The sequence below is a fragment of the Emydura macquarii genome, unplaced genomic scaffold, assembly GCF_026122565.2.
Source record: "Emydura macquarii macquarii isolate MOO-44397 ecotype Brisbane River unplaced genomic scaffold, CSIRO-AGI_Emac_v2 contig_2768, whole genome shotgun sequence".
Taxonomy (NCBI): Eukaryota; Metazoa; Chordata; order Testudines; family Chelidae; genus Emydura; species Emydura macquarii.
In genome coordinates this window covers 53101752-53126379 of record NW_027132905.1, presented here as the reverse complement: position 1 = coordinate 53126379, position 24628 = coordinate 53101752, and the positions used below count along the sequence as shown (strand labels likewise).

General features: G+C 41.8%; 1 protein-coding gene across 5 annotated transcripts in view; it reads right to left on the bottom strand.

Moving 5' to 3' along the window:
- SLC45A1 (solute carrier family 45 member 1) overlaps positions 1-24628 on the bottom strand; it is a 50410-nt gene that overhangs the window by 22286 nt on the left and 3496 nt on the right. For 2 of the 5 annotated variants that reach the window (XM_067566332.1, XM_067566333.1), the window contains exons 2-5: positions 11312-11565; positions 3936-4138; positions 2672-3079; positions 1288-1380 (exon numbers count right to left, since the gene is read on the bottom strand). In XM_067566332.1, the coding sequence (XP_067422433.1) occupies positions 1288-1380; positions 2672-3068 (490 nt within the window). In that variant the 5' untranslated portion in view covers positions 3069-3079; positions 3936-4138; positions 11312-11565. Of the gene's footprint in view, positions 1-1287; positions 1381-2671; positions 3080-3935; positions 4139-11311; positions 11583-24628 lie in introns of all 5 variants that reach the window. The other 3 variants (XM_067566330.1, XM_067566335.1, XM_067566334.1) reach the window with 2 other exon arrangements.

The following is a 24628-nucleotide window of genomic DNA, read 5'->3' as shown; positions in this document are numbered from 1 at the left end:
GCCTCTGCTATGTTACCCATGCTGGCACGGTTACACTACTATTCATAGGTGTGCGTACAGGGTGTGCCCAGGCACTCCCTAACGCAGGGGTGTCAAAGTTCTGGGTCGCGAACCTTATTGATGTGTCCCACGGCGCCATCTCACTGGGCGTGAGGGTAGAGCTGCCACTGAAAGAGAGTAGGGCGTGCGATTTTTCGGCAGACGGCAAGACAGAGCGAGTTGCTGCCGAAAAAGAACATGCCGCAATCTGCCATCGAAATACTACTGCTTGCGATATTTCTTGGAGGAGGCTATGACACGGCGCGAATTCCACCGGAGGGTAATTCAAATGTGGCCCGCCAGTGGAATTGAGTTTCACACCCCAATAAAGACCATGAAAAGTCCCTGGGTGCACACCCTAATGAAATGTGCTGCGCATGCCTATGCTACTATTTAGACTTGTGCTAGCTCAGTGAGAAACAGTACAAGCATGCGTACGTGAGTTGGGTATCACAGCACTAGCTCAAAGAGTAGCCTCAGTGGCACTGTTCCACCCTCCTCAGAACCCTACAGATGCCCCTCTACGGTGGCTCCACCTGGAAGGAGCTTCATGGTAGGCTGCGGGCAATAGCAGGGGACTGCAAAAAGTGCTGCAGATAGAGGAGGGAATGCCGTTTGAAGCATTACCTGCCTCTGGTTCCCTTCCTACCTGCTACTGCACAACAGGAGGCAGACGCAGCTAGTGGCAAACTGGAAGGCTCCTGCTCCTAGAGTTTACTGGGGGTTTCACTCTGGGAAAGGCCATATGGGCAATAGTCTATTTCTCTGTCCAGTGATAAGCCCCTTTTGCTTTTGACGGAACAAAAAGCAGAGTTCAGCAAATGGGATGAAGTGTAAAATGTAACCAGAACAGCACTGCACGTGCTTTCTCATTTTCAAACACTAACCAGCTAAAATGCACAGCATGCTTCTTATGCAGAAAAGAAAACTGGGGTAGAGAAGGCCAGAGACTTTCCCAGAGCCAGATGGCAAGTGTCAGGGCTGGAATTAGAAGTCAAGAGTTCTTAGAGCCCAGTCCTATGCTTTGTTCACCAGATGTGGCACTCACAGCCTGCACAGCTGAGGGGAAGGAGAACAGATTTTGGATGGGGCTTTTCAGCTCAGTGCACTGCACCAGTAAGGGTTGGAGAGAGGACGGGAACAGGGCCTGTCACTGAGAACACGGCCATGGTTGAGTGGAAGAAGAGGTTATCACTGTCTGTTTTACATTTTTTGAAATGTAAAGTTAGGGGTTTTTTTAAAACACACCTATTGCCAGGACCAGAATGAAGGGCCGCCTCCTGCCAAATCTTGATGTGCATCTGTCACTCCAGGCCCCCAGCAAAGGCTGCAGCAGAAATCCTGAAACAAAAATGACTCTCGAGTAATGGACACGTCTGTTACCATCCTGTTTCAGAAAGACTTCCTAATGGGAAATTTAAAAGGCAGGTCGTTAAGGCAGCATGTGACCTTCTCAATCAATAGCAGTGCCCAGAATTTTGAAAGGTAGTAAACATTGCTGTGCCTAATTGATTTAGGAACCTAAATCTTATTTTCAAAAGGGATGGAGGCACTTTAAATTTTGGCTCCTAAATGCCTAAACCACTTTTGAAAATGAAATTTAGGCTCCTTATCAGTTAAGTATTGCAACGATGAGCATTTAAAAATCTGGGCCCTAGGCTTTTGCACTATTTACTTCTTTGAATTTCTTCGAGTGGAAGATGTGAACTATAGTACATTCTGTGATGTTCGATTGATACCAGCCTGACCCACTTCAATCCACTTCAAACTAATAGTGGAGTTTGACAAAAAGTATAAAATGAATGGGCAATTATTTTATCCTGTAAGTTGCTCTGTTCTATAGGAACAACTTTATCACATTAAACTGCAACTTCCTTCGGAGGTTAGCCTGGATGTAGCAGCAGGTCAGTATGTAAGTTTGAATGCTGCCTGGATTACACTGGGCCATGTAGGAATTCAGTGACTGAAGAAAAGAATTATTGCTTCTCTTCTTCTGAAATCAGTTTTAAAAGTACAGAGACAGAAGGATGTTACCCAAGTTGCGGGATAACCCTTTTTGCTGCTCTTCCTGTACAGAAGGATACATGTATCATACACCTTCCACCCCATGACATGTCTGTGCAGAGAAATATGCCACAACCCTAATAGAAACTAAAACTGTGGACAAAGAAGAAGATTTACTTCATTCCTGGGATGCCTTGTTTAACGCAAAACTACCCCCACCATCCCACCCAGCGTTCTGACAGGCCCAGAAGGGGTTAGTCTCCATATTCTCCCCCTCTTTCTGTTGGGCCAATAGAGGTTAGTTCCTTGACTTATTTTTAATTAATTTTTATATATACAAATAGTGTCGCCAAAATTCTGGAAGAATGACAGCTGCAAATAAGAGATAGATTCAGAAATCAGTAATGAGAAATCTCTCTTTGGTCACATCTAGCCCACCCCACCTAGGGCTAACAAGGTATATTCTCCATTTTTTTCTCTGAAATTATGGTAGCGGTCCCAACTTCCACATCACATGTGAAACCTGTATAGTAAATTAAGTAGGGAAGAAAAGAAAGAATTCAGTGACAAACTAATCCCTTGTGAAGTGGAAAAGCAGGAGGGTAAAATTAGTGTAAAGAAAGATTACCTAGTATTGGGCTGACAAACCACACCATTCCATATAACTGATCTGGCAGCCCCATCTGAAGCAGCACAGGGGTCACATAGGCTGTCTCCATGGCATAGCTGAACTCAATCCCAAAGAGAATGCATCCATTAAAAATCAGTTCTAGGAAAGATCTCTGAGGGTGGAGATCCCCAAAGTCAATCAGATCAATAGGGCATGGTGTATTTGGGGGTGGGGGAGGGGAGGGGCGGATGTGTTTTCTCCTCTTTGGGTGTCTTTTAAAGTTGTTAGCACGATGACTGATGTGGCGAGTGACAGATCCAGAATAACCAGAGATCTGTGACCTCCAGAATTCCTGACAAGACAGGCTGGAAAAAAGCGAATTGCTGGCAGGTGTTGCTGCAGCTGAAGGCATCATCGTGGATATTCCTGCAAGGAAAAGAGCTGAGGTTCAGTACTGGTATGAAAGAAATGGAACCTGATTTTAGCTGCTGAAGTTCTAGCCCATTTCTAATCATGGAGCATAGTGAATGCCTCAGCCTTTCATAGGACATAAGATTTTAATGTAGAAAATGAAGGCTGCTCGATTCAAGAACTTTCTGTGCTAATAACCTAGTAGGACACATACTGACCCCTACGAGTCTTTCCCCTCACATTGCCCTGGCAGGTCACTACAGTTTATGGATGATAAGGAATCAATACTGTGAGGGGGAAGGAAGTTAGATTGCCAGTGATGAAGACAAGTCCCCACTCTGACCAGTTGCAGTAGAGCTATTTGCTATGGTTATCATGGAAGCTAAGAGGTTGTTCATTTCCTCCCCCACAGCATTTTGTGTCTTCCTTAGATTGTCTCTCACTCACACGTGCATGCATATGCCTTTTTATTTTAAAATTAAGAAAAACAAAGAAAGGACAAAAGTATCATTCATGAGAGTACAGCATCTCTTCTGCTTCATAAACTGGCAGTGTGATGTACAGATACAGTACAGAGAAAATAAAATCATAGCAGAACCATAGACAGACCACACTCCTTTGCTGTTCATTGGATTTTAGTTTTTAAATTTATTTTTGAGACAGGATTATGTGTGGATTATGACAGACTGCATTTATCAGGGAAGGTGTTTGACACCTCCTCTTGCAGTTCCTCAACTTATTTTGAGATTCACCTTCTACAGTAACATTTTAATTTACTTCTTCAGCTCTGTAAAGCCCATAATGATTTTTTCACAAAGTAAATGGAAATCGGCTTCAGTTTCAGCACCTTTTCTGCTTTTTGAACCTTTACCTTATTTCTTTATTCTCTTCTCTTTTAACTCTTCCCGGTGTGGCACAGGTCTCAACACTTTTATGAAAACAGGAAGGTTCCTGGATTCTTTGTTGTTTTCCATCTAGCTTTTTGTGTGCTAAATATTGTCTAAGCATAATATATAACTGACTTCAGAAGCAACCTCCGTTTGAGGTGTCTGAGTGGTAAACTCTGGTGCAGACCTATGGGAGGAGAGAATATTTGCAATACAGTGAATTGTATTTGCAATACGATGTTCTACCCTCCTTTTACCCTAATGCCCTTTTAGGTACATGTGCTTTGCTAGCTTATTTGATGCCAGGTGAAAAGTATGTGCACCGATTCTTTCCTAAGGAATTTCAAATATATCTTAGAGATTGATCACAGACTGTTATTGCTATGACCTCTTCTGGCAGCAAACATTCTGCAAGGCCTCGAAAGACTTAACAGCAGAGGAGTTTGTCATACTGACATTCCAGGTAGCTGGAAGTAGAACATAAGTACACTTGCTTATTTTTCCTCTCAAATTCAGTGCTTTTTCTGCTCTGCTTTGTGGGTGCAAAGGGAGACAAGACTGGCTGCAGTTCCTTGCTGAGGATTCTCTTGCCCACAGGTATCTCCAGCAGATGCAGAACCAGTGGGTCCAGCTCTTAGGCTCTCCTCGCTGCAGCCCTTGGTGCGAGGTGTGTGTTAGAGGTAGGGAGCAGTGCTGGATCGAGCATATGTGTTCTGTCAATCCCCAACTAGCCAATGGCCTCTTAGGGACTAAAGCTAACTGGCATGAGTTAGAGAAGCAGCCAGGTTGTTCTAACCAGCACCTGAAGCCAGGTAAAGAATTAGGGAACTGTAACTGACTCCCTGACAGTCCCCTCTTTTACCCCTTGCTTTGTTGAGCCCCTTAGTCTTTGCCAGTCTTTAGTTGCTCACTTTGGCAAGGAGCAGTTTCTGGCATGTTTTGGTGGCTCCTACATAATTCACTGACTAATTTCACTATCCAGGCCCTGGACTAAGCAGGCTAGCAAAAATAACTTCTTGTCAAAACTTTTCTATTTCACTGTGCCTTGGTGATATTACTGTAATTCAACAGCATCCTTGCAGGTCAGCTTTTTAGTATCAATACCCATAACACATAAACAAATGACTTTCTACTTACAATCTAATTTTTATAGAGAATGACCAATAGTCATCTACCATCTGGTTTGAACATCTCCAAAAATATAGCAAACCAGAATCTTAACCAAACCAGGGTATTTGAGCATCCATGGCTCTTCTGTTTTAATGGGAAGGTGTCATATGAAAGGAAATCTGTGCACTAATTTTAGTGATAGTGATGTCTTTGTTTTCAAAGCTTCTGGGGTAACAAATCATTAATATGGCCCTCTGAAGACCTGTAACTGACTTATTACTGATACATAGCTAAGCTCACTGCCTACATTTGCATCCTGGCTACTGCTATTGGAATGCCTTACATTTGGATATCTTTACCAGGGGCTTATCACCAGTGAAAAAGGTGAATTATGTCTTAATTAAATGTGATTACGCACAAAATGCTGCTTAATGCTACTTTCTCTATTTGAGAGTAATTTCTTAGCCTTTGATGATGTTATAGAAATAAATGTTATGGATACTTCTTTCACATCTTTGCTTATGTGAGAAATTACTGCTTCCACCCTGACTGTCCAGGCATGACATACTAACATTAAGGATTAAAAGATACCAGTGCTTTGGAAATTCCTACATGTGCTTTTGCCACCTTATCACCCATGTTACAGGTTTTTTTTAACAATGCAGAAAGTGGGCTAGTTAATGTTGATACATTTGGAAGGGCAAAAGAAATTAATTCAGAAGTGAGTTTAAGTGACTCCAAACACATCTAATTTGCTGTAGTTCACATTTTATGCCAGTATCTTTACTGAGGGAACCAGGTTAAGCCCAGAGCACCAGAGCTGCATGACTGCTGGCATGGATGGTGCTCAGGGGGACGAGGGAGAAGAGATGTCTCAGTTTCTGGATGTAGTTGCAAAGGGCACAGTGTCCCTAATGCTGCTGCCATTGTCCCTGGTTCAATGGTGGAATGGGTAAAAATAGGAGTTAGTGGGCCCACTTTTCCCCTGGCACCATCTGATACTCCCACTGCTGCAGCCTTGCCTATCAGAAACTTATTTCCCTTCTGGAAGAGTCCATATAACATGGAACGTTGAGCTATGGGAGGTGTACATCATGCAGTAATTAATTATTTCAATTACATTGAAAGAGCAGCTTCAAAATGCTTAAATAAAAAAAAAAAAAAAAAAAAAAAAAAAAGGAGAACTGGGAAGAATTAGAGAAGGGGAGAAAGGGAACAAATTGAGAATCAAAGAGGAAGAATTGGATATAGCCAAACCCTAGACCAATTAAGAGCTTTAAAAATCAATAGGGCCACCTTAAAAATCAATCCTCCACTTTCTAGGCAGCCAATTTAAGAAAGGAGGGTGAGCATAATATGGTCAAGATACTTCAAGCCAATGATTCAGCTGCTGCATTTCAGTATTGCCCACTCATGCAACCTTATTTAGGAGTATCACAATATTTGGTGTTTTTCCTTAATGTTCCAGGTATTCTCAAAGTAATGTGATTGTTTTTAAGCGTACTTTTTTCACATGGCGTTTCTAGCCTTCAATGAGGAGAAGGTCATGAGTATGTGACCCATAAAAGTTCAAAAACCAGAAGGTCAATAAAATGAACCCAAAATGTATTTTTTTTTTTTTTTTTTTTTTTTAAAAACCATGATTTTAAAGTAAATCTCATAACTTTTGGGTCTTGATTCATTTTTGAAAAGCTGGGGTTGGCAATACTGAAAACACTGGAGAAACCCTGCTAGAAGGGAATGAGTTTGCTCTACACGTCTTCAAAATTTCACTTGTACTGAGCTGCACACAAGTTCTTTTTGCAGCTGAAACATAATGCTCACTGAATTGTGGACATATAATGAGGAGACTTGTGCAGTGACCCTACTGGGAGGCTGAGATTGCCTTTCTGAGATCACAAAAATGAGAAGCAATTTAAGACTATTAAAAGCAATGTAAGCCAGGGTCTTTGGAGGACATCATAGCTGTTTGATGGTGTTCTCATTCACTATATAGTGCCAGGTATTTCTTGATCACAAATTTGTCTGATGTAACAATGAACAAAAGCAAAAATGCATTTTCCCCCATTTTAACTAAGAGTGCATTCCATTCATGTGACTAATAAATGGTTTTAAAATAGGCTACAGAAGCCAAATGATTCCCTTCCCACCCCCGACCGTGAGTCAATCACAGGTAAAGCCAATTCCATTGCTATTATGCAGATTTTTAAACAGTGTGATCTGCCTCAGCTCTGCCTGCTTTTACTTTTCCAAAAAGTAAGTGATAATGATATCAGTTTAGAATGCAATGACAGAAACCTATTAATATTGTAAAATTATTGTTTCAAAGTGGCCATTACAGAGCAATTTACTCTCACTTTGGAGTCTTCTGAAACTATTTCTTTACCACTGATCCCAGAATCTCTGCTCCCTAATCTTCAGCCAAGAGGTCACACCAAACACTACAGGCTGGATGTTCTTCCATTGAGTTCAGTAGAGCTATTCTATGCTGTGAAATTAGAATTAGTCCCAGTGTTTCTTGGAGATTAGGTCCCAGGGAGACTTCATGAGCCTGGGATCTCTAAAGAGAGCACTGTTGAGAGCTAGGACTTAGCTGATAAGAGACTGGTGCAGATGACTGGTAAACTGATATAAAGCCTTTCACCTTTAAGTCATCAATCTGATTCCAGCCCTTGTGGTTAGTGGCCAAAAGTTGTTACCATGCTACTCCCCTTCCTGATGTTTGACGGCCTATATGAAATGAGGTTATGGTCTCAGCCTAATTCCTGGAAGGAAAGTACATATACCATAAACCATTATCAACACTGGCAACCTCATCAGCAATTTTAAAAGTTTAAGCACTGAACATCTTCTTGAGTCCTAGAGGCGGTCCCTTTTTTAATATGAGTTACTTGTACATGGCCAGCTACGTTTAGCCAATGCACTTTACTGCAGAGAGTGAAACAGCAGAATAGGTTCATCCTGGTGTAGAGGATGACAGATCTGATGAATTAACTAATCCATTGTGATTTCTTGCTACTTGCTGCCAGAACTCCAAACAGCTCAAAAGCAAAATCTGACCCCATGCTGCCTTCCCTGCCTGCAGAATCCCACTTCAGTGGGAACTGAGAGCTACATGGCCTCAGTAACCTTTCTGAGGGATAATTAAAAATAAAAGTAGCACCCAGTACAGTACTCTCCTATGCAAAACCAATTTAATATTTAGTTTTCCAAGACACTTTTGATGAAAGAATCTTCCAACTTTCTAACACTTATATTACATAGACCCAGCCCCACTTCCCACTGAACCCCCCACATCTTATACACAAGCATCCTTCAGCCAATGTTTTGCCTAAGCTATAGTCTTGTGCTGTGATCCCATCCATTCTAAGTGTAAGAAATCTATGGCTGTTAATATCCTGACAATACATTCACCTGCTAAACTGCATATGTGACATGGAGAGAACTTAGTGCCATCTCCCATGACAGAGTTAACAGATGAAATCCTGACCCCACTGAAGTCAACAGGAGTTTGGCCATTGAGTTCAATGGAGACAGGATTTCACACAAACTTTATTACTACTTTGCAAGTCACCACTAGCGGGTGACACTCAAACGCTTGCACAGGTCTGATTCTATCCAGTAGAGGGCAGTAATAAGCAGGTAATAGCCAGCACATTATAGACGCAAGATCACACTAGATCAGGGTTCTTGGACAAGAGACCTCTACGGAACACCAAGTGCTGCAGGCAATGCTGAGTCAGTAAATGGCATGTGCACCACCGAATAGTGCTGAGCCAACGTCCAGCCTGGTGCTAGAGGCTCTGTGCTGCTGGAAGTACAATTATTTGGATGATACGTAAAACTGGGGTCTTGATTCTTTGTGGCTATTACAAAGTTGATTATTACCATTACAGTTGTATACAAAACATCAGTTTATGGGTGAGGTGCACAAACAGAACAATTCCTGCCACAAGAAGCTGTCTAAAGAGACTGCAAGTACAATACAAAACCAAATGTATGAAGAATGGTGTGAGGCACCAGAGCGGAAATACATCACAGAAGATTGGGATTTAGGCAGCTTTTGTAGGAGGGGAGAGGTGTTGAAAATATTTTAACAATGGTTTTCCACAAATTTTTCCTCTGCAATCTGTGGTAAACCCCATACTTTGGGCCCATGTATTGCAGAAAGGCAGGTGAGTCACTGAAAAAAAATCTCTATTCATATTTTGATACTCAATCAAGGCAGGAGGCAACTGCACTTGGCAAAACAACACATTAAGCTGAACTTTTCTGAGAAAGTTTATACTTTGTCCTTCAAAAATAGAATGACAATACTAATAGTACAGTGCAGACCTTATAGAAGATGCCTAGGGCATCATTCCATTGTCATCAAACTACCTGCAATTTGATGCAATCTGGGCATTCCAAAAGCAGTCTATTTATTCTTCAAAAGAATCTTTATGAACCCCAAGGATAAAAATTATCCCTGGTAGAGAAGATTTGACTATACTGAGGGAGTTGCCAGCTGCCACAGTGATGACCATAGGACAAATATCTAGACAGGCCCAACCAGAGGCAGGACAGTTAGTCCAACACTCCTTTCAGTTTGGTGGTATAATTTAATACAAGTCCTAGCAATCCCCCTCCAGCAGTGGGATGCCATGGTACTATACCCTCCCCAGCTAAGTATTATTATTGTCTCCCTACATTGCCCTGCAGTGTCAACTAGACACTGGATTCCATTTCATTTTTTGGTTCTGAACTGTTCTATAATGTTGCTGTGTATACCAAAATAGATGTAACATTACAATCCAGAGGTGACTGCATTTCAGTGGTGGGTGAAGTGATTCTCTATATAACTCAAAAATATGTAATGCACTTTGAGATCATTTGGAATGAGAGACTCCACATAAATAGGAGATATTATTGGATTCAGCAGCTTTCAATTTGAATGTCCTTTACTTATGGAGTTTAGGAGGCTGTGTCCCATCACCAATAGTAAGATTGCTTTAACCTAGAGTTTCAATTCAGCTCCATCTCACAAGGGGTAGAACACATCCTCCTCAGCACTAAATTCCCTAAATTAGCAAGTCAACAGGTGACATCTACCTGGAAGTTAAACACTTTGGGGGATAAACTGCTGTTACTGTATCTAATGTAATCAGCATATAACTCATTACATTTTTAATTTTTAAATATTTTTTTAAATGGACAATTTTTTAGTGTTACAACTGTAATGAGTATTTTACCCTTTAGAACCATGCCATTGTCCTGTGGGCCAGGCTCATGAAGGATGCGTGTATGTACATTATATACATAGGTTCTTAATACTCCATTTAACCAAAAAGGGATTTGTTTTTTAAATTGGAAAATTCTCTTAGGCCAAGACTGAGATTAATTTTCAAAGCACTGAATGTGCATCTAATATTCATTTCACATGAAAATGTCAGTCTAGAGCTCTGTGCAATGGACTGAAAATACCTCCATGTTTCTAGTTTCAGTCGAGCATTAAATCTACTATCAGTGGTATAGCAATGGAAAGGCTGAGAATCCATCACTCCAGTGGGGGAGGGGAAGGCAAATGAGTCTAACTGCAGATTTGCCCAGACTGCTAGGTTAATTAATTTTTTTGTCCATCACGCAAGACAAGCTTTGAATTGCAAATATAAAACATAATATTTCCCAGAACTTTGTACAAGATATACAAGGGTTCTTAATCCTTTACCAAATGTTCTGAAATATAAGGTTTGTTGATCAAAATGTGTGACTGAATAAACAGTTTACTAGTAAAATCCATTCCGTCACTCTTTCTATTATCAGGAAGGCAATTTTGAGCCCAGGTGACCTGTTCACCAACATGAAGCATTTGAAGCAGAAAACCACAAACCATATCAGCCCTTGTGAAATCTTTGCAGTAATGGCCATCCTGCCTTTACACTGAAATCCATGTCTTTCCTTTTTATGAAATTTAAGTCAGGACATTCTGGCTTCTGAAGGCTCATTCTCTCTGGACTTCCCACAACAGGAGAGCAATTATTCAGGGAACTGCACAGTGATCTTAGCACTAACTGCAGAAAGAGATGCGACTAAGAACAAAAGGTATCACCCTGTCCCTCCCACTCCTTCTTTAAAATGTCACCCCACATACAGTATTTGTAAGCCTTACTGTCAAAAGGCCCTGAAGCAAATGCCCAGATCAATGAGAGAATGGATTGGTATAAGGATCCCAGAAAGCAGCCCGCATTTATTCCATATGAAAGAGTGTTACCTGCAATTATAGATGGAGCAGCATCCTTTTCCAAACGCTTAGCTGTGCCTGGATTATCTGAGGTTCAGTTCCTAGGGCTGTCACTGCTGCTGTTGCTGAATCCTCCCCTCCCTGTACACGGAGCCTGCGTTCTGGCTGGGATGGGTGGTGATGTCATCACTCCTCTTGCCCTCCTTTCTCCCCAGCCTGCTGGGGCTCTGCAGAAACCATCAGCTGTTCTCGGTACCTCAGCTATTGTTTCTTAAAGCGGCAGGCTGCAAGAAGAAGCTGCCTGTATTGCATAATAATGGGACAGATTCTGACAGGAGAAATAGCTGCATTCTCTTATTGCTAAATATTTCCAGGCTTTCCAAGAGAAAGTTTTTGTCCCCACATAGGGTTTGTAATAAAGTAAGATCGTTTTTATTAGGAGGCTGCTGGCGTGTTAGCTGCTGTTTCAATTTAATGGTTTAAATTAAGTTATATTTAAGTTATATCAAAGGCTTCTAAAGTAAGAGTTGCCTTTTTGTATATTTGATAGGAAATGTATATAAACAAAGTCATTCACTGAATTAGCAACAATGCTTTTTGCCATAAAAAGTGCCTCTTTGAAATTACCCAGTACTTAGATTTATCACCTTGCTGGTCAACTGGCTTTTAAAATATCCTAAAAACAAATTATTGGCAATTTTAACTTGTATGCAGCAAGATTTTCAGAAGTGCTGTGCATCTGCAGTAATACACATAAGATCCTTTTAGAGCCTCTCTGAAAATGTCCAAAACCTAAGATGGCCAAGAATAGAGTTCTTAAAAATTTGACTTGAATGCCTACAGAGATGTCATTGGTTTTGGAATTTACAGAAAGTGGTACCCAGATATTGCTATATTCACTGTGTGCCAATGGACAGAGTTTTCCTACACTTCTCTGGATTCCCAGCACTTACCAGGGACTCATAACAGGCCTGTGGAATAAAAACAGGGTTAACCAGGGAATCTGCAAACATTCCAAAAGCATACAACACGCGTCAGCTGCTCAAGGGGCTTGGGTTGGAGGGGCAAAACCTTTCTTCAATTTTAATATAATTACTTATGATTACTGAAGGAGAAATGTTGCCCAGGAAAGAATGAACCCAAGGAAAGGAGCTAATTCAGCATTCATTCACCACTTAATCCACTTTAAGGAAATGGAGGAACACTTTAACAAAAAATGTTTGCCAGCATCAACTGATCTCTGAACCCTGATCTCAGTCTGAGTGAGGCAGGGTGGGATACATCCTCCTGGCCACCCATAGATGGAAATGGGCATTTTTCACATCTCTAACTACATGGGTATCCAGAAGCACTTATGTGTCCCGGCCAACACAGACTGTGGGCCATCTTACTGATCTGAGGACAGATGCCCTCAATGGAAGGTCATATTATGGAGGCGACAATTGTTCAGAATACATCCCTCTCACCAAGATCATCTCAATTTTTCCTGGTTTTCAGAATGTATAGTTAGATGGGAGATCCCCTTTGGCAAGTCTGTCACTTAGATTCTTTAGATTAGACTGTGTATATTTCTACTGGTGCTTCTAACAATATAATTGTGCACTTTATACACAAATCTACATAAAGATACATTTTTTATTTAAGCAACAGTCTCAATTAGTCTCTTATTTCTCTGGGAAGTTTGTCTTGCAAATTTGTTTTACATCATCATTATTATGCTCTGAGCTTCTGCATGTTCTCACTGCTCACAGTAAACAAAGATTGCCATTCATTATTTAATTCACCCTGCATAGCTTTTTTTTTTTTTTTTTTTTTTTAATAAGATATAGAACTCAATCCAGAATCCTGCATTTTATCTCCGACATTTTACATATGGAGATGGCTATAACATCACACCATGGAAAAGAGAAACAAACAAATTTAAAAAAATGAAATCTGAGATCGTGTTGTCATCACATGATCCCATGAGCTCTAGACTTGTGCTTACTATGCCCACACTTTACTTTGATTCTTTTTAAAACAATATTAAAATTGATGGTCTAGGTTTACTTGGTCCTGGCTCAGCACAGGGGGCTGGACTTGATGACCCCTTGAAGTCCCTTCCAGCCCTACATTTCTATCTTTCAGTGAGTGCTTGTTCAAAATGGAAGTTAAAATGAGAATGCTGCATACTGAACTATTGGAGGAGCTGTTGATTGCACGTCTCTTCTGGCAACCAACAGTACATGTCTGGGATGTACAAGGTAGAGTGAAATACAAAAACCATTTGGGACATGGGCAGGCAAGTAGGCCTTCCAGTGAGACTTGAGGAATTTTCCCTTGAATAGATGTCAGCTTCTCACATTAGTGTTTCTGAACCTGTATGTTTTTCCTAAACCTTCCATCTATTCCAAAGAGTGTATACATTCTGGTGGCCCCCAAACTGAAGCATACTGAAATGATTAAGATGTGCAGACCATTTCAGACCATTCTCTTGCAGCATCCTCAAACTTCCTAATTCTTCAACAAGTGATTCCTTTTGTCACTCCTAAAAGCCCCATACAGGTGCTTCCTCACCTCCATTTTTGCTTGAGAGTTTAAAGCACAAAGAAAAAAGTCACTAATTTAGTTATAGAAGCACTAGAATCTAGAAGAAGCTATGAAAGAACCATTTGGAATCTAAATATTGTAATACTGATGATGGTTAAGATTGACACCAAATGTGTCAGCTCTAATTTTGATTTTATAATGTGCTCTAACTTTGGTCTTCAATGTGCTACTTTGAATTTCTTTTAAAATATACATATATATCCTGAGATTAAAACATTTGTAGGATGATTCAGGCCATATATTTTTCATGACTAATATTCCACTAATCAATAGAGTTTATGCACATTTAGGTCAGTATATTTTTTCTAATTACACTTTTAGTGGAATATATTCTCTTTTAATATAAATTTCAGAGTTTTACATTAAAGGCAGAAGTCTTGCAGGCCCCAGAGAGAGAACATATCACTCATCCTGCAGAAACAGCTTTTAGAATAGTCAAAAGTGGATTTATCATAAAGGGTTATACTTGAACTTTGGGGCAGTGTTTTGTTTTCATTCTGCTCTTATTCAAGGTGAGAGCCACACAGTACAAAAGTTGCTATTTTAAGGGAATTTTTTCAATCCATCAATTATTCTATAATAGGGATGCCAAGATAACAGCTAGAGTAGCATTCCTTGGTTTTCTAAAATTCAGCTATGGATCATCACGTAGAGACCATCCCTGCTGAAATCATGGATTTCTAGATTTTCTTTAAAGCCCAAGGGGATCATTAGAATAATCTACTCTGACTTATTGCATAGCACAGGTCTTAGAAGTTCACCCTGTTATTCCTGTATCAAGTCCAGTAATGTGTGGCAGAACTACAGGATCTTTTAGAAAAACACACAATGCTTTAAATAAAGACTTCAGGTGAAGGAAAATCCAGTACTTCCACGGGTAAGTTGTTCCAATGGTTAGTTACTCACTATTAAAAGTTTCCTTATTTCCATTCTGAATTTGTGTAAACTAGCACTATACAAAATCATTACAGTATTTATTAAATTGATTTTTAAAATGGTTAACTGCTGAGTCTCAAATTGTTGGCAGTGTTGTTGTAGTTGTGTTGGTCCCAGGCTCTGAGAGAAACAAGCTGTGTGAGGTAATATCTTTTATTACATTATTGTAATGGAATGCTTGGTGGGTTAGGTGGCCTAATGGTTAGTGGCTTGGTCTTACAATCCAGGCCCTCTTTTAATCAGAGGTGTGGGGAGGTGGGCTGGTGGTTTGGGTCTCTCCTGTAGAAGGGGCGGTAGCAGACTCCACCCCAGGGCCATGGGAGGGGCAACGTGTCTAGTCTCTGAAGATGCCCTCTGAATTATCCTCCCTGGGTCACCTCCTACTGTCTGCTTTTCTCCCCCAGCTTCCAATTTGATAGAAGGTGAAAAGAAAAAGCAACCAAACTGTCAGCACTAACCAGACTCAGCATACAGTCTCATTCCCTAAGGGAGGCTTCCCCAGCACGCTTGTCAGGAGCCTTCAAGGTAGATCTGTCCTCCTTAGCTTTTCCACTTCCGAGCTAGGTTGCACCCTTTCTCCAACTGGGACACTCTGCAGGGCTGGAGAGACAGAGCTACCTGGTCCCACTACTGTGCTTTAACCTTTTCTAGCCATGGGTGTAGTTTGGAGGGAAGGAGGGAAAACGTTGCCCCCTCCCCAAACTGCAAGCCTTGGGCAGGTGTGGAATTTGCGCCCCCCCCCCCCCACGTGGCTTCATTGGCCTGGCTGAAGTTGTCCCCCCCCACCCCCCCAATATAGAAGTCAAATTATGCCTATGCTTCCAGTCCAGTATAGGCTGTGTATACACCACCACACATTTATCTTTTAAAAGATTGACCTCACACACCTTGTCTCATATTCTGGGACAAACACAGCTACAACTACCTTTTAGTGGTGAGGTGTGATAGGGAGTGGACTTCATCTGGTGATGTCAGCTGCAGGAATTAGCAGTGTCCACCATGATGGAGTTGGGAGGAGGAGAAGAGGAATTTGGTCTCCCTTGCTGGGACATAATATTTTTTGTCCTCCCGCATGCAGGTAGGTGCCACCAATGCTGGGGTCTGCCAAATGGTTCTTTCTGGGACTAGAATGGCCTTGTTAAGAGGTAAGCTGGTGGTGGCATAGAGATCATTGGTGGTGCCCGTGGGTGGCTGTACCAAGATGGTGGTGGAGCCATCTGAGGGTATGCTCAAGGGCCCTGTTGATATTGGACACTGTAAGGAGCCTGGGAGGAGTACTGTGATGCCACCTCCAATTCACTGTCCAAACCCTCACTAGAGAGCCAGGGAGCAAGACTTGATGCGGAGGTTGCAGCACCAAGGAGACTCCAGTATGTCAGATACAGTGAGATCTCTCGGGTGTCAGAAATCTGCTGGTACTGACTCAGTGCCTCTGGCGGTGCCAGGGAGGACTGAGATCTTGTCAGTACTGGTCACTCTGGTGCTGGATGAGGCATTGATGCTGGTGCCATTGTAGGATCACATACCAGCAATGCCGTCTTAGAAGAGTGCTTGCTCCTCGCTGCCCCTGCTCATTGGGTCCAGAGGCTTGTCAATGGTACCTGCCGCTGAGCACTTCCCTGAGCTCTGGGTACTGGACTGGACAGGTCTCAATGCAGACAGTACTGAGGATACAGAGCATGCTGGACAGCATCTGTGGTTATATTGGGACACACTGTGGGGACTTCCCACTCCCTTTTTTGACAATTTGTGCGAGGAGTCAGAGACTTGTTTCTTCAACTTGCAGCCTTCACATGTTGATGGCTATGGGGAAGACGTGCATCTGCCAGGTGACTCATGGAGAAGGTGTGGAGAGGGCTGGAGAGCCACCTCCATGAAGATAATCTTCTGTGTGAACTCTCAATCCTTAGGAGACTGGGACCTGAGTTGCTGGCAGAGATGCTTTTGTTGAATGTGGCCTTCCCTGAGGCAGTAAATGTACTGGGATTGCTTGTCTGAGACAAGGATTGCCTCTTTGTAAGAGAGGCATTTCTTGAAGCTTGGTGAACTGGGCATACCCTACTGGGGGAAGGATTCCCAACAAGGAAAAGAAGCAGGGAAAAATAAAGGGTTTTCTTCTTTTATTGTTTGAGGAAAAAAAATAAAGAAAAATGGAAAAAACACAACTATAACTACACTAAGTACTAAGAAGTTAACTAACTATAGAAATGCAAATACAAATCAATGGTTGTAATGGACTGCGAATAGCTCTGTCTCTAGCCTAGGGCGATTGAGAAGAAACTGAGGGGAATTAGCCCACGTGCTGGCTACCCTCCTGGTGGGGCATGAGGAGAGACAGCACATGTGCAGGCCTACCAGACACTGCTACTGAAGTTCTCTGATCAGCAGTGCAGGGATGCAAGCACACCTTCAGTGGAGCACCCATAGGGACACTACTCAGAAGAAACTGCTTTTGTCACCTTGTATTTGGAATCATAGACATCCAAGGAAACTTCCGGAGGAAAATAAGTGAGATTCTGCAAGTTTATGGGAGGTTTGAGGGGTAACAACAGTTCTTAAGGCAACTGATGCTGCTGGACTAAAATTATATAAAGAAAAATGAATGCAAAGCTAAATACAACTGCAGCCCTGAGAGCATGTGATCCAAAAAAAAAAAAAAAAAAAAAAAAAAGATAAAGGGAGTCCAAGTTAGAGTTGAAATGCAAGCACCTAAAAATTGTATTAGGACTGATGCATCTCTAACAATACAAATTGGGAGCAACATAAATACCAAAAAATCTCCCCTTTAAGCAGTTCATAAAGAATTTGGCTTTTAACAATCTCTATGTGGATCTGGAACATTGCACAGGAATCTATTTATCTTATCCCCATTTTTGGCACTCTGATGTCTCCAACTCTACAGCCATTTAATAAATTATTTTTCCTGCAGACCTACTGATTTGGGATGCGACTTCCAGGATCTATGCTCTAGCCATCTTCCATCCCACTTCAGTCCACAAAAGATACCTGTATACTATGGGGACCTACGAGTATAAGGCACAGGAAGATGATGTTTAGGAGCCACTTTGTTGGCCCAATCCTATTTTTATGAAATGCATGAAAGAACAGAGCCACAAACACCTCCCTCCCCCTTCCTACCAAAAGGCACTTCAGCCTGATACACTGTACCTTTAATCAAAAGCTAAAACTTCAACTGACTCTTATTGTCCTACCCTTTAAAATGTTCACTTCAGTCTTTTATTATTGCTATTTGCTGATCAATAAACAGCCTATTGGGCTTTCAAAGAGATCAGTAAATATAAATATTGCTTATTATTGGTAAAACAGCAAGAGTTCTGTGGCACCTTAAAAAAACTAAAGTTTATTTGGGCATAAGCTTTCATGGGCAGAATGAAGTTTCCATTTCATGCATCCGACGAAGTGGGTTTCTGCCCACGAAAGCTTATGCCCAAATAAATGTGTTAGTCTTTAAGGTGCCACAGAACTCTCGCTGTTTTGCAAAAACAGACTAACACGGCTACCCCTCTGGAACTTATTATTTGTGTTATGGTAGCAGCTCGGGGCCCCAACCAAAACTCAGGGTTCCATTCAGAAAAGGCACTGTACAAACTTTTAGTAACAGACCATCCATCCAAATAAACAGAACTCACAAAGTCTGGGATGGGCCAAAGGAAGGATTATTCTCTTCATTTTATATTTAGCTAAATGAAGCCCAGAGAGATTAAGATATTTGTCCAAGGTCACATAGGGAGTCTATGGCCAAGATAGAAATTTAATTTGAGTTTAGTACAGTGCCTTTTGCACAGGCACATGCACTAGCATGTTACCAGGATTCCAGTATTAGTACTTTGGAGTATGTAACCAACTGAAATGTATTAATAGTGAACTCTGCTAAAGTTATGAGGCCTTCTAACTGAACTCAGCAATGTGTATTAATCTGATCATCAAAAAGTGTAATACTTATTGCATGGCAGAAGTGCTAGATGTCTGAAGGTGAAGTACCATATTTTTCATTTCTTGGATGAGGTTCAGTTAATTAATACTTATTACTACTTTGGTAGCACCAGCAGCCCATCTTGTGCAGGCTGATCACAAACATCAAACATAACTTTTGAATTCTAAATAATCACTGCTTTGGTGTTCATTAGAAAGCAGAAACTGATTTGCTTCCAATTCACTCTGTACAGAGGATGAAAAATTAGGGTAACTAATGAAAAGTAGACTCTCCTATAGTCATGTATATCTGACTCGAAACCATCTATCTAGTTGTGCACATAACTGGCCTATACGAACACTTTCTTACCACTGTGACTCATCCCTCCCATTTCTTTCTGTACTTTGTGTTATTTTCAATTGTGAGCTGTTCAGAGCAGGGACCATCTATGTGTTTATACAGTGCCCTGCACAAAGGGGTCCCCAAGTCTGATCAGGGCCTTTGCAGAATACCATCATAAAATTAAATAGTAATAGTGACAATAATCCAACACAAATCAATCAGGATTGTTTTCCAGAAACTTTTTCAGACTATAGGACTATCTGAATGGCACCTCCTAGCTGTTCTCATGAAGTCCTGATACAAAGGTAGAAGGTCAAGGTCACATAGGCACTAGGCAGAGGGATATGGCATTTTGAAGGACTTTGTGGCGCCCCTGATCAGAGGGATGAAGGTTTGGACTTGTTGTTTACCATGGAAGGGAAGGACTTTTGGTTTGGTTGGAGACTGTACCAGCAGAGGGAAGGAAAGTGAGGCACAGAAGCAAGAAAACAATTATAACAGGGAAACTGAAGCATGGACTTGCTTGTACAGTGGATGATGCATGGAGGATGAATGGCTACATTAGAATGTTATAAAACTAAACTCTCCTCTCTGCACAGCTAAAGTGAGAGTGAAGTCCTATCCAATCCATCTTCATAGGCCATTAAAGGAGTTAAGGAACTGTGTTCAAACTCAATTTTAAAGTGATCCCAGTTAAATGGATTTGTAACATGACAGGGTCAGCCAGCATGAATAGGTGCAAACTGTATTAGAATCCTGTGGTGTGGCCTACAGAGAGGTTGGTTTTATATCATTTAAAGTGGGGCACATGTTTAAATGCAGTTTGAAGTCCAGAATAGCTGAGACCAGAGTGACAAGCCTTGTCTACACTAAGAGTGGTTCAGTTCCATTGGCATTAACAATGTCACGAGTCCTAGTGCAGACCATCCACAGGCTGCTGCTGCTAATGATTGAAGGACTGTGTCATGCACTTCTGCTCTGAGCAAAGTGAGTTGACACTGTGATCAAACCTGATGGCAGTCACTGGCCCTATTCTAATTTCAAATGACACCAGTGTAAATCAATGGTAATACTACTAAAGTCAGCTGAGTCACCACACTCAAAACAGATGCATGTAGGAGGAAAATCATGACCTAATATTCCTGTCATTGCCAACACTGGTGGAGATGAACTTAGGTGCATTCTCAGTGAGGACAGTGTGGCTCTGAAGCAACAAGTAGATTTCATGGCCACTGATGCACCTACTTCAGGGGAGAAGATGGGAAGACCCCTATATACAAAGATCTTCTGGCCTCAACTATCAAATAACTTTCTCAGGCACAAAGGTGCACAAATCTCCCCATACACAGTGCCCACCTGTGCATAATCTCAAACCACATTCCTTTTCCAAAACCTGGATGGAAATATCATCCTGCACTACTATGCTCCTTGCCTGGGCATACACAATCCCAAACAAAAAAGGTTAAACACTCATTTTTAAAACATAGCCCTACCTGGCATACTGACTGTTAGAGTTTGAGAGAAACATCTGCTTTAGGAGGTATTTTCATGGGAGTGTCCCCATTTTCCAAGGGAAGTAGAACAGCACAACACATGTCAAAAAGGAATCCCACGAAAAGTGGAAACATGGACAAATGGTTAAAGATAAGTGAAAAAAGAATAGCACAAGCATGTAGGGACAAAATCAGAAAGGCTGAGGAACAAAATGAGTTACTCCTAGCAAGGGACATAAAAGACAATCAGAAGAGGTTCTATAAATAGGTTAGGAGCAAGAGAAAGATGAAGGAAAATGTAGGTCCATTGTATAGTGGGAAAGCAGAGTTAAGAACAGATGACATCAAGAAGGTTGAGGTGTTTAATGCCTATTTTGCTTAAGTCTTCACTAAAAAGGTTAATGGTGACCAGATACTTAACACAGTTAATATAATAAGTGGGAAATGTGCTTTCCCCATTTTGGCTTGCATAGGTTAAAGAATATTTAGGTAAATCAGATTTAAGTCAGCAGGGCCTGATTAAATGCATCCTAGGATACTTAAAGAACTGGCTGGAGCAATTGCAGAACCATTAGTGATTATCGTCAAGAACTCATGGAGGATGGGTGATGTACCAAAGGACTGGAGAAGGGCAAACCTAGTACCTATTTTTAAAATGGGGAATAAAGAGGACCAAGGGAATTATAGACCAGTCAGCCTAACTTGGATAACTGGAAAGATATTGGAATAAATTATTAAACAATCAAGTTATAACCACCTACAACAGGGGTGGGCAAACTTTTTGGCCTGAAGGCCACATCTGGGGCAGGGGGGAAGGGGTGGGGCTCTACAGGGGAAGTGGCTGCTGCAAGGCGCTGCTTGGGGCCAGGAGCAGTTCCAGTCAGGGTGCCGCTGGGCCCACATGGTGGGAGAAGGGCGGGAGGGGGTAAGGGGTAAGGTTGGGAAGCGGGAGTGAGTATGATGAAATACTCAGACAGGCCGTATGTGGCCCATGGGCTGAAGTTTGCCCATCCCTGACCTAGAGAATAGTAAGGTAATGAGAAATAGTCACCATAGATATGTCAAGAACAAGTCATGCTAAATGAGCCTAATTTCCTTCTCTTACAGCGTTACTGGCCTGGTGGATAAGAGGGGAAGCAGAAGAGATGATACATCTTGATTTTATCAAAGCTTTTGATACAATTCCACATGACATTCTCATAACTGAACTAGGGAGAGAATGCATATAAAATTTGCAGATGACACCACACTGCAAGGGAGGCCTGGGGAAGGGAAAGGAATTGCTAGCACTTTGGAGGACAGGATTAGAATTCAAAACAATCTTGACAAATTGGGGAATTGGTCTGAAATCAACAAGAGAAAATTCAATAAGGATAAGTGCAAGGTACAATACCTAAGGAAAAATCAAATGCACAAATACAATATATAGCTTGGTGGTAGGACTGCTGAAGAGGATCTGGTGGTTACAGTGGATCACAAATGAGAGTCAACAATGTGATGCAGTTGTGAAAAAAGCTAAGATTCTGAAGGGTATTAACAGGAGTGTTGTATGTAAGACATAGGTAAGTGCAGAGGCCACAGGGTCACGTTCCCCCCGTGGCCCGATTTAGGCCCTGCACCCCGCTGCATACCGCCAGAACAAGTTGTGATTCCCCCTCCCCCCCACCACCAACAGTTACGTGTCATCTCTGGGCAAGTGTCGCACTCTTCTGGGCACTGGTGAGGCCTCAGCTGACATACTATGTCCAGTTGTGGGCTCCACACTTTAAGAAAGATGTGGACAAACTGGAGACAGTCCAGTGGAGAGCAACAAAAAGGACAAAAGGTTTAGAAAACATGACAGAGCAAAAGGAGTGAGAGGAAGTGAGGGAACTGTCTCTTGCAGCCTGGAGCAAGCATGTTAAATGACTCATGAGCTCAGAGAGACCTGGTGCAGAAAGGGAAACGCAAGCTGCTGGCTTGTTATAAGAGAACTGAAGCAGTTGTTTGGGAGAGCTGATTCTGAGAAGTCTACAAGGAATTCTTCTCTGAGCAAGACAGCTGCAAGCCAAAGATAGGTTCTGAGGTAAGAGCCATGTCTCAGAGAACAGATTTTTGGGACTTGAGTTTTGAGTTATTGTCTGACCAAACCCAATCACCAAAAGGGTGGAAATAGAACAAGCAAGTGTGTGCAGTATCTGTGAAGGAAAGGAGCCTGGAGGCAGAAGGGGCCAGTAAATTCTTCTGCAATGACCTATGAGGAAAAGTTAAAACTGGCAGTGTTTCTTCATGAAAAAAGAATACTGGGGGGAGGGGGGGAAGAACCTGATACATGTTCACATATTAAGAGGATGGTGATTGATTGTTCTCCATGTCCACTGAAGGTAGGATGAGATGTAACCAGCTTAATCTGAAGCAAAGGAAATTCAGGTTAGATATTAGGAAAAGCTTTGTAACTGAGGGTAGTTCAGCTCTGGAATGTCAGGGATGGTCTAGGTGTACTTGGTCCTGCCTCAGTGCAGAGGAGGCTGAATTAGATGACTTCTTGAGGTCTCTTCCAGGCTTATTTTTCTTTATCAGATCTTACTCTTTAGGGGCTCACTGCTGGAACATTGAGCACTTTAACAGAACAACCACATGTGCTTAAAATTAATCATATGCCTAAATACTTTCCTGGATCAGGGCTAGAGTGCATAAGACCTTGCAGGATTGAGCCCTATAAGACGACAACGTGGCTATATTTTACTCAGCTTTATTTAGGAGTTTCTTCACCCCCTTTGTATCAGATCTGTGATTTTTAAAAGGTTATAAACCAATCATTTGTTTGTAAAAAGGCTCTTAGTCCTGTGCAGTTCGTTAAGCTCTCGAGAGCTGTTAATTATTACAGAAAACATTTCATCTTTCCAGGGTGCTAGGAAACTACATGACAAAACTTTTCTCCAAGGGTAAAGTGCTAAGGTACATGCTGCAATAACTCAGTGCGCTGTACATGCAAAAAACCAGGTAGCTAACATACGAATGAGCAACTGTCACTCTCTTCAATTAACTGTTTACAGAGATGGCAAATTTTAGGCCATAGTTGTCTTACTTTCGCTCTCACACTTTACAGTGTCCACTCGCTCCCTAATAGCCACGTTAACCTCTGAGCATGCCTCAGTCGGTTACTACTTAGAATTAATATAGTTTTAAGTGTGCAATGCATATAAAGAATGACCAATGTCCTGAGCACACAGCTTCATACAGACAGAACCAGTCCTGCACACTGAGGAATGGAACTAGTTTGGTTACTGTTAATCTGAAGTTGCCATGAAAAAAGGTACTTCCCAATCACAATAAGTCTTAACCAAGTAGGTTCCAGGGTGGATGGTACATTCCTCAAGTGGTGGGTTCATCTTCTCATTCTCAGGCCAGAAGGGACCATAGCCATCATCTAGTTAGCCCTCCTGCACATCGCAGGCCACAACACCTTGCCCAGCCACTGCTGTAACAGACCCTGAACTGCCGGCTGAGTTACTGACCGCCTCAAATCATGGTTTAAGGACTTCTCGTCACAGAGAATCCACCAACACTGAATTCAAAGCAAGAGACAACAATTAATATACAGCTTGAGAGCGACAAGTGATCAAGAGAAACACTGCAGTTTTAAATTATTTTCTGAACCATCCAAAATGAAACCTCCTGCAAGAGTTTTCTGCCTGGTGTATGTTCCTGGGTGAGATGCACATCTGAGATGGCTCTGTCAAAATATTGAATGATTGCACTAACAACGTATCAGATGGCCACAAATCGTGGAGGTGTCAGAATGGACTTTTAGTCTCTTGCACCTGGTATCAAGCAGATCTTTCTAGATCAAAGGAAGACTTTCTTCAGAGATTTTTTTTTTTGGGCGTATACTTTGTTTTGCATAATAGTGAGAAACTAACAATCCAACAAAAGCCAAGAAATTCAGAGTGAAGACTGCTACCTGTGTTGAAGGGGGGAGATAACATGCGTCATGTTAGATGCATCAGCCACAGGCTCAGTCTGGCAGTCTCCAATTGTATGACCGCAGTAACTTTCACAATAGGTTTAAGC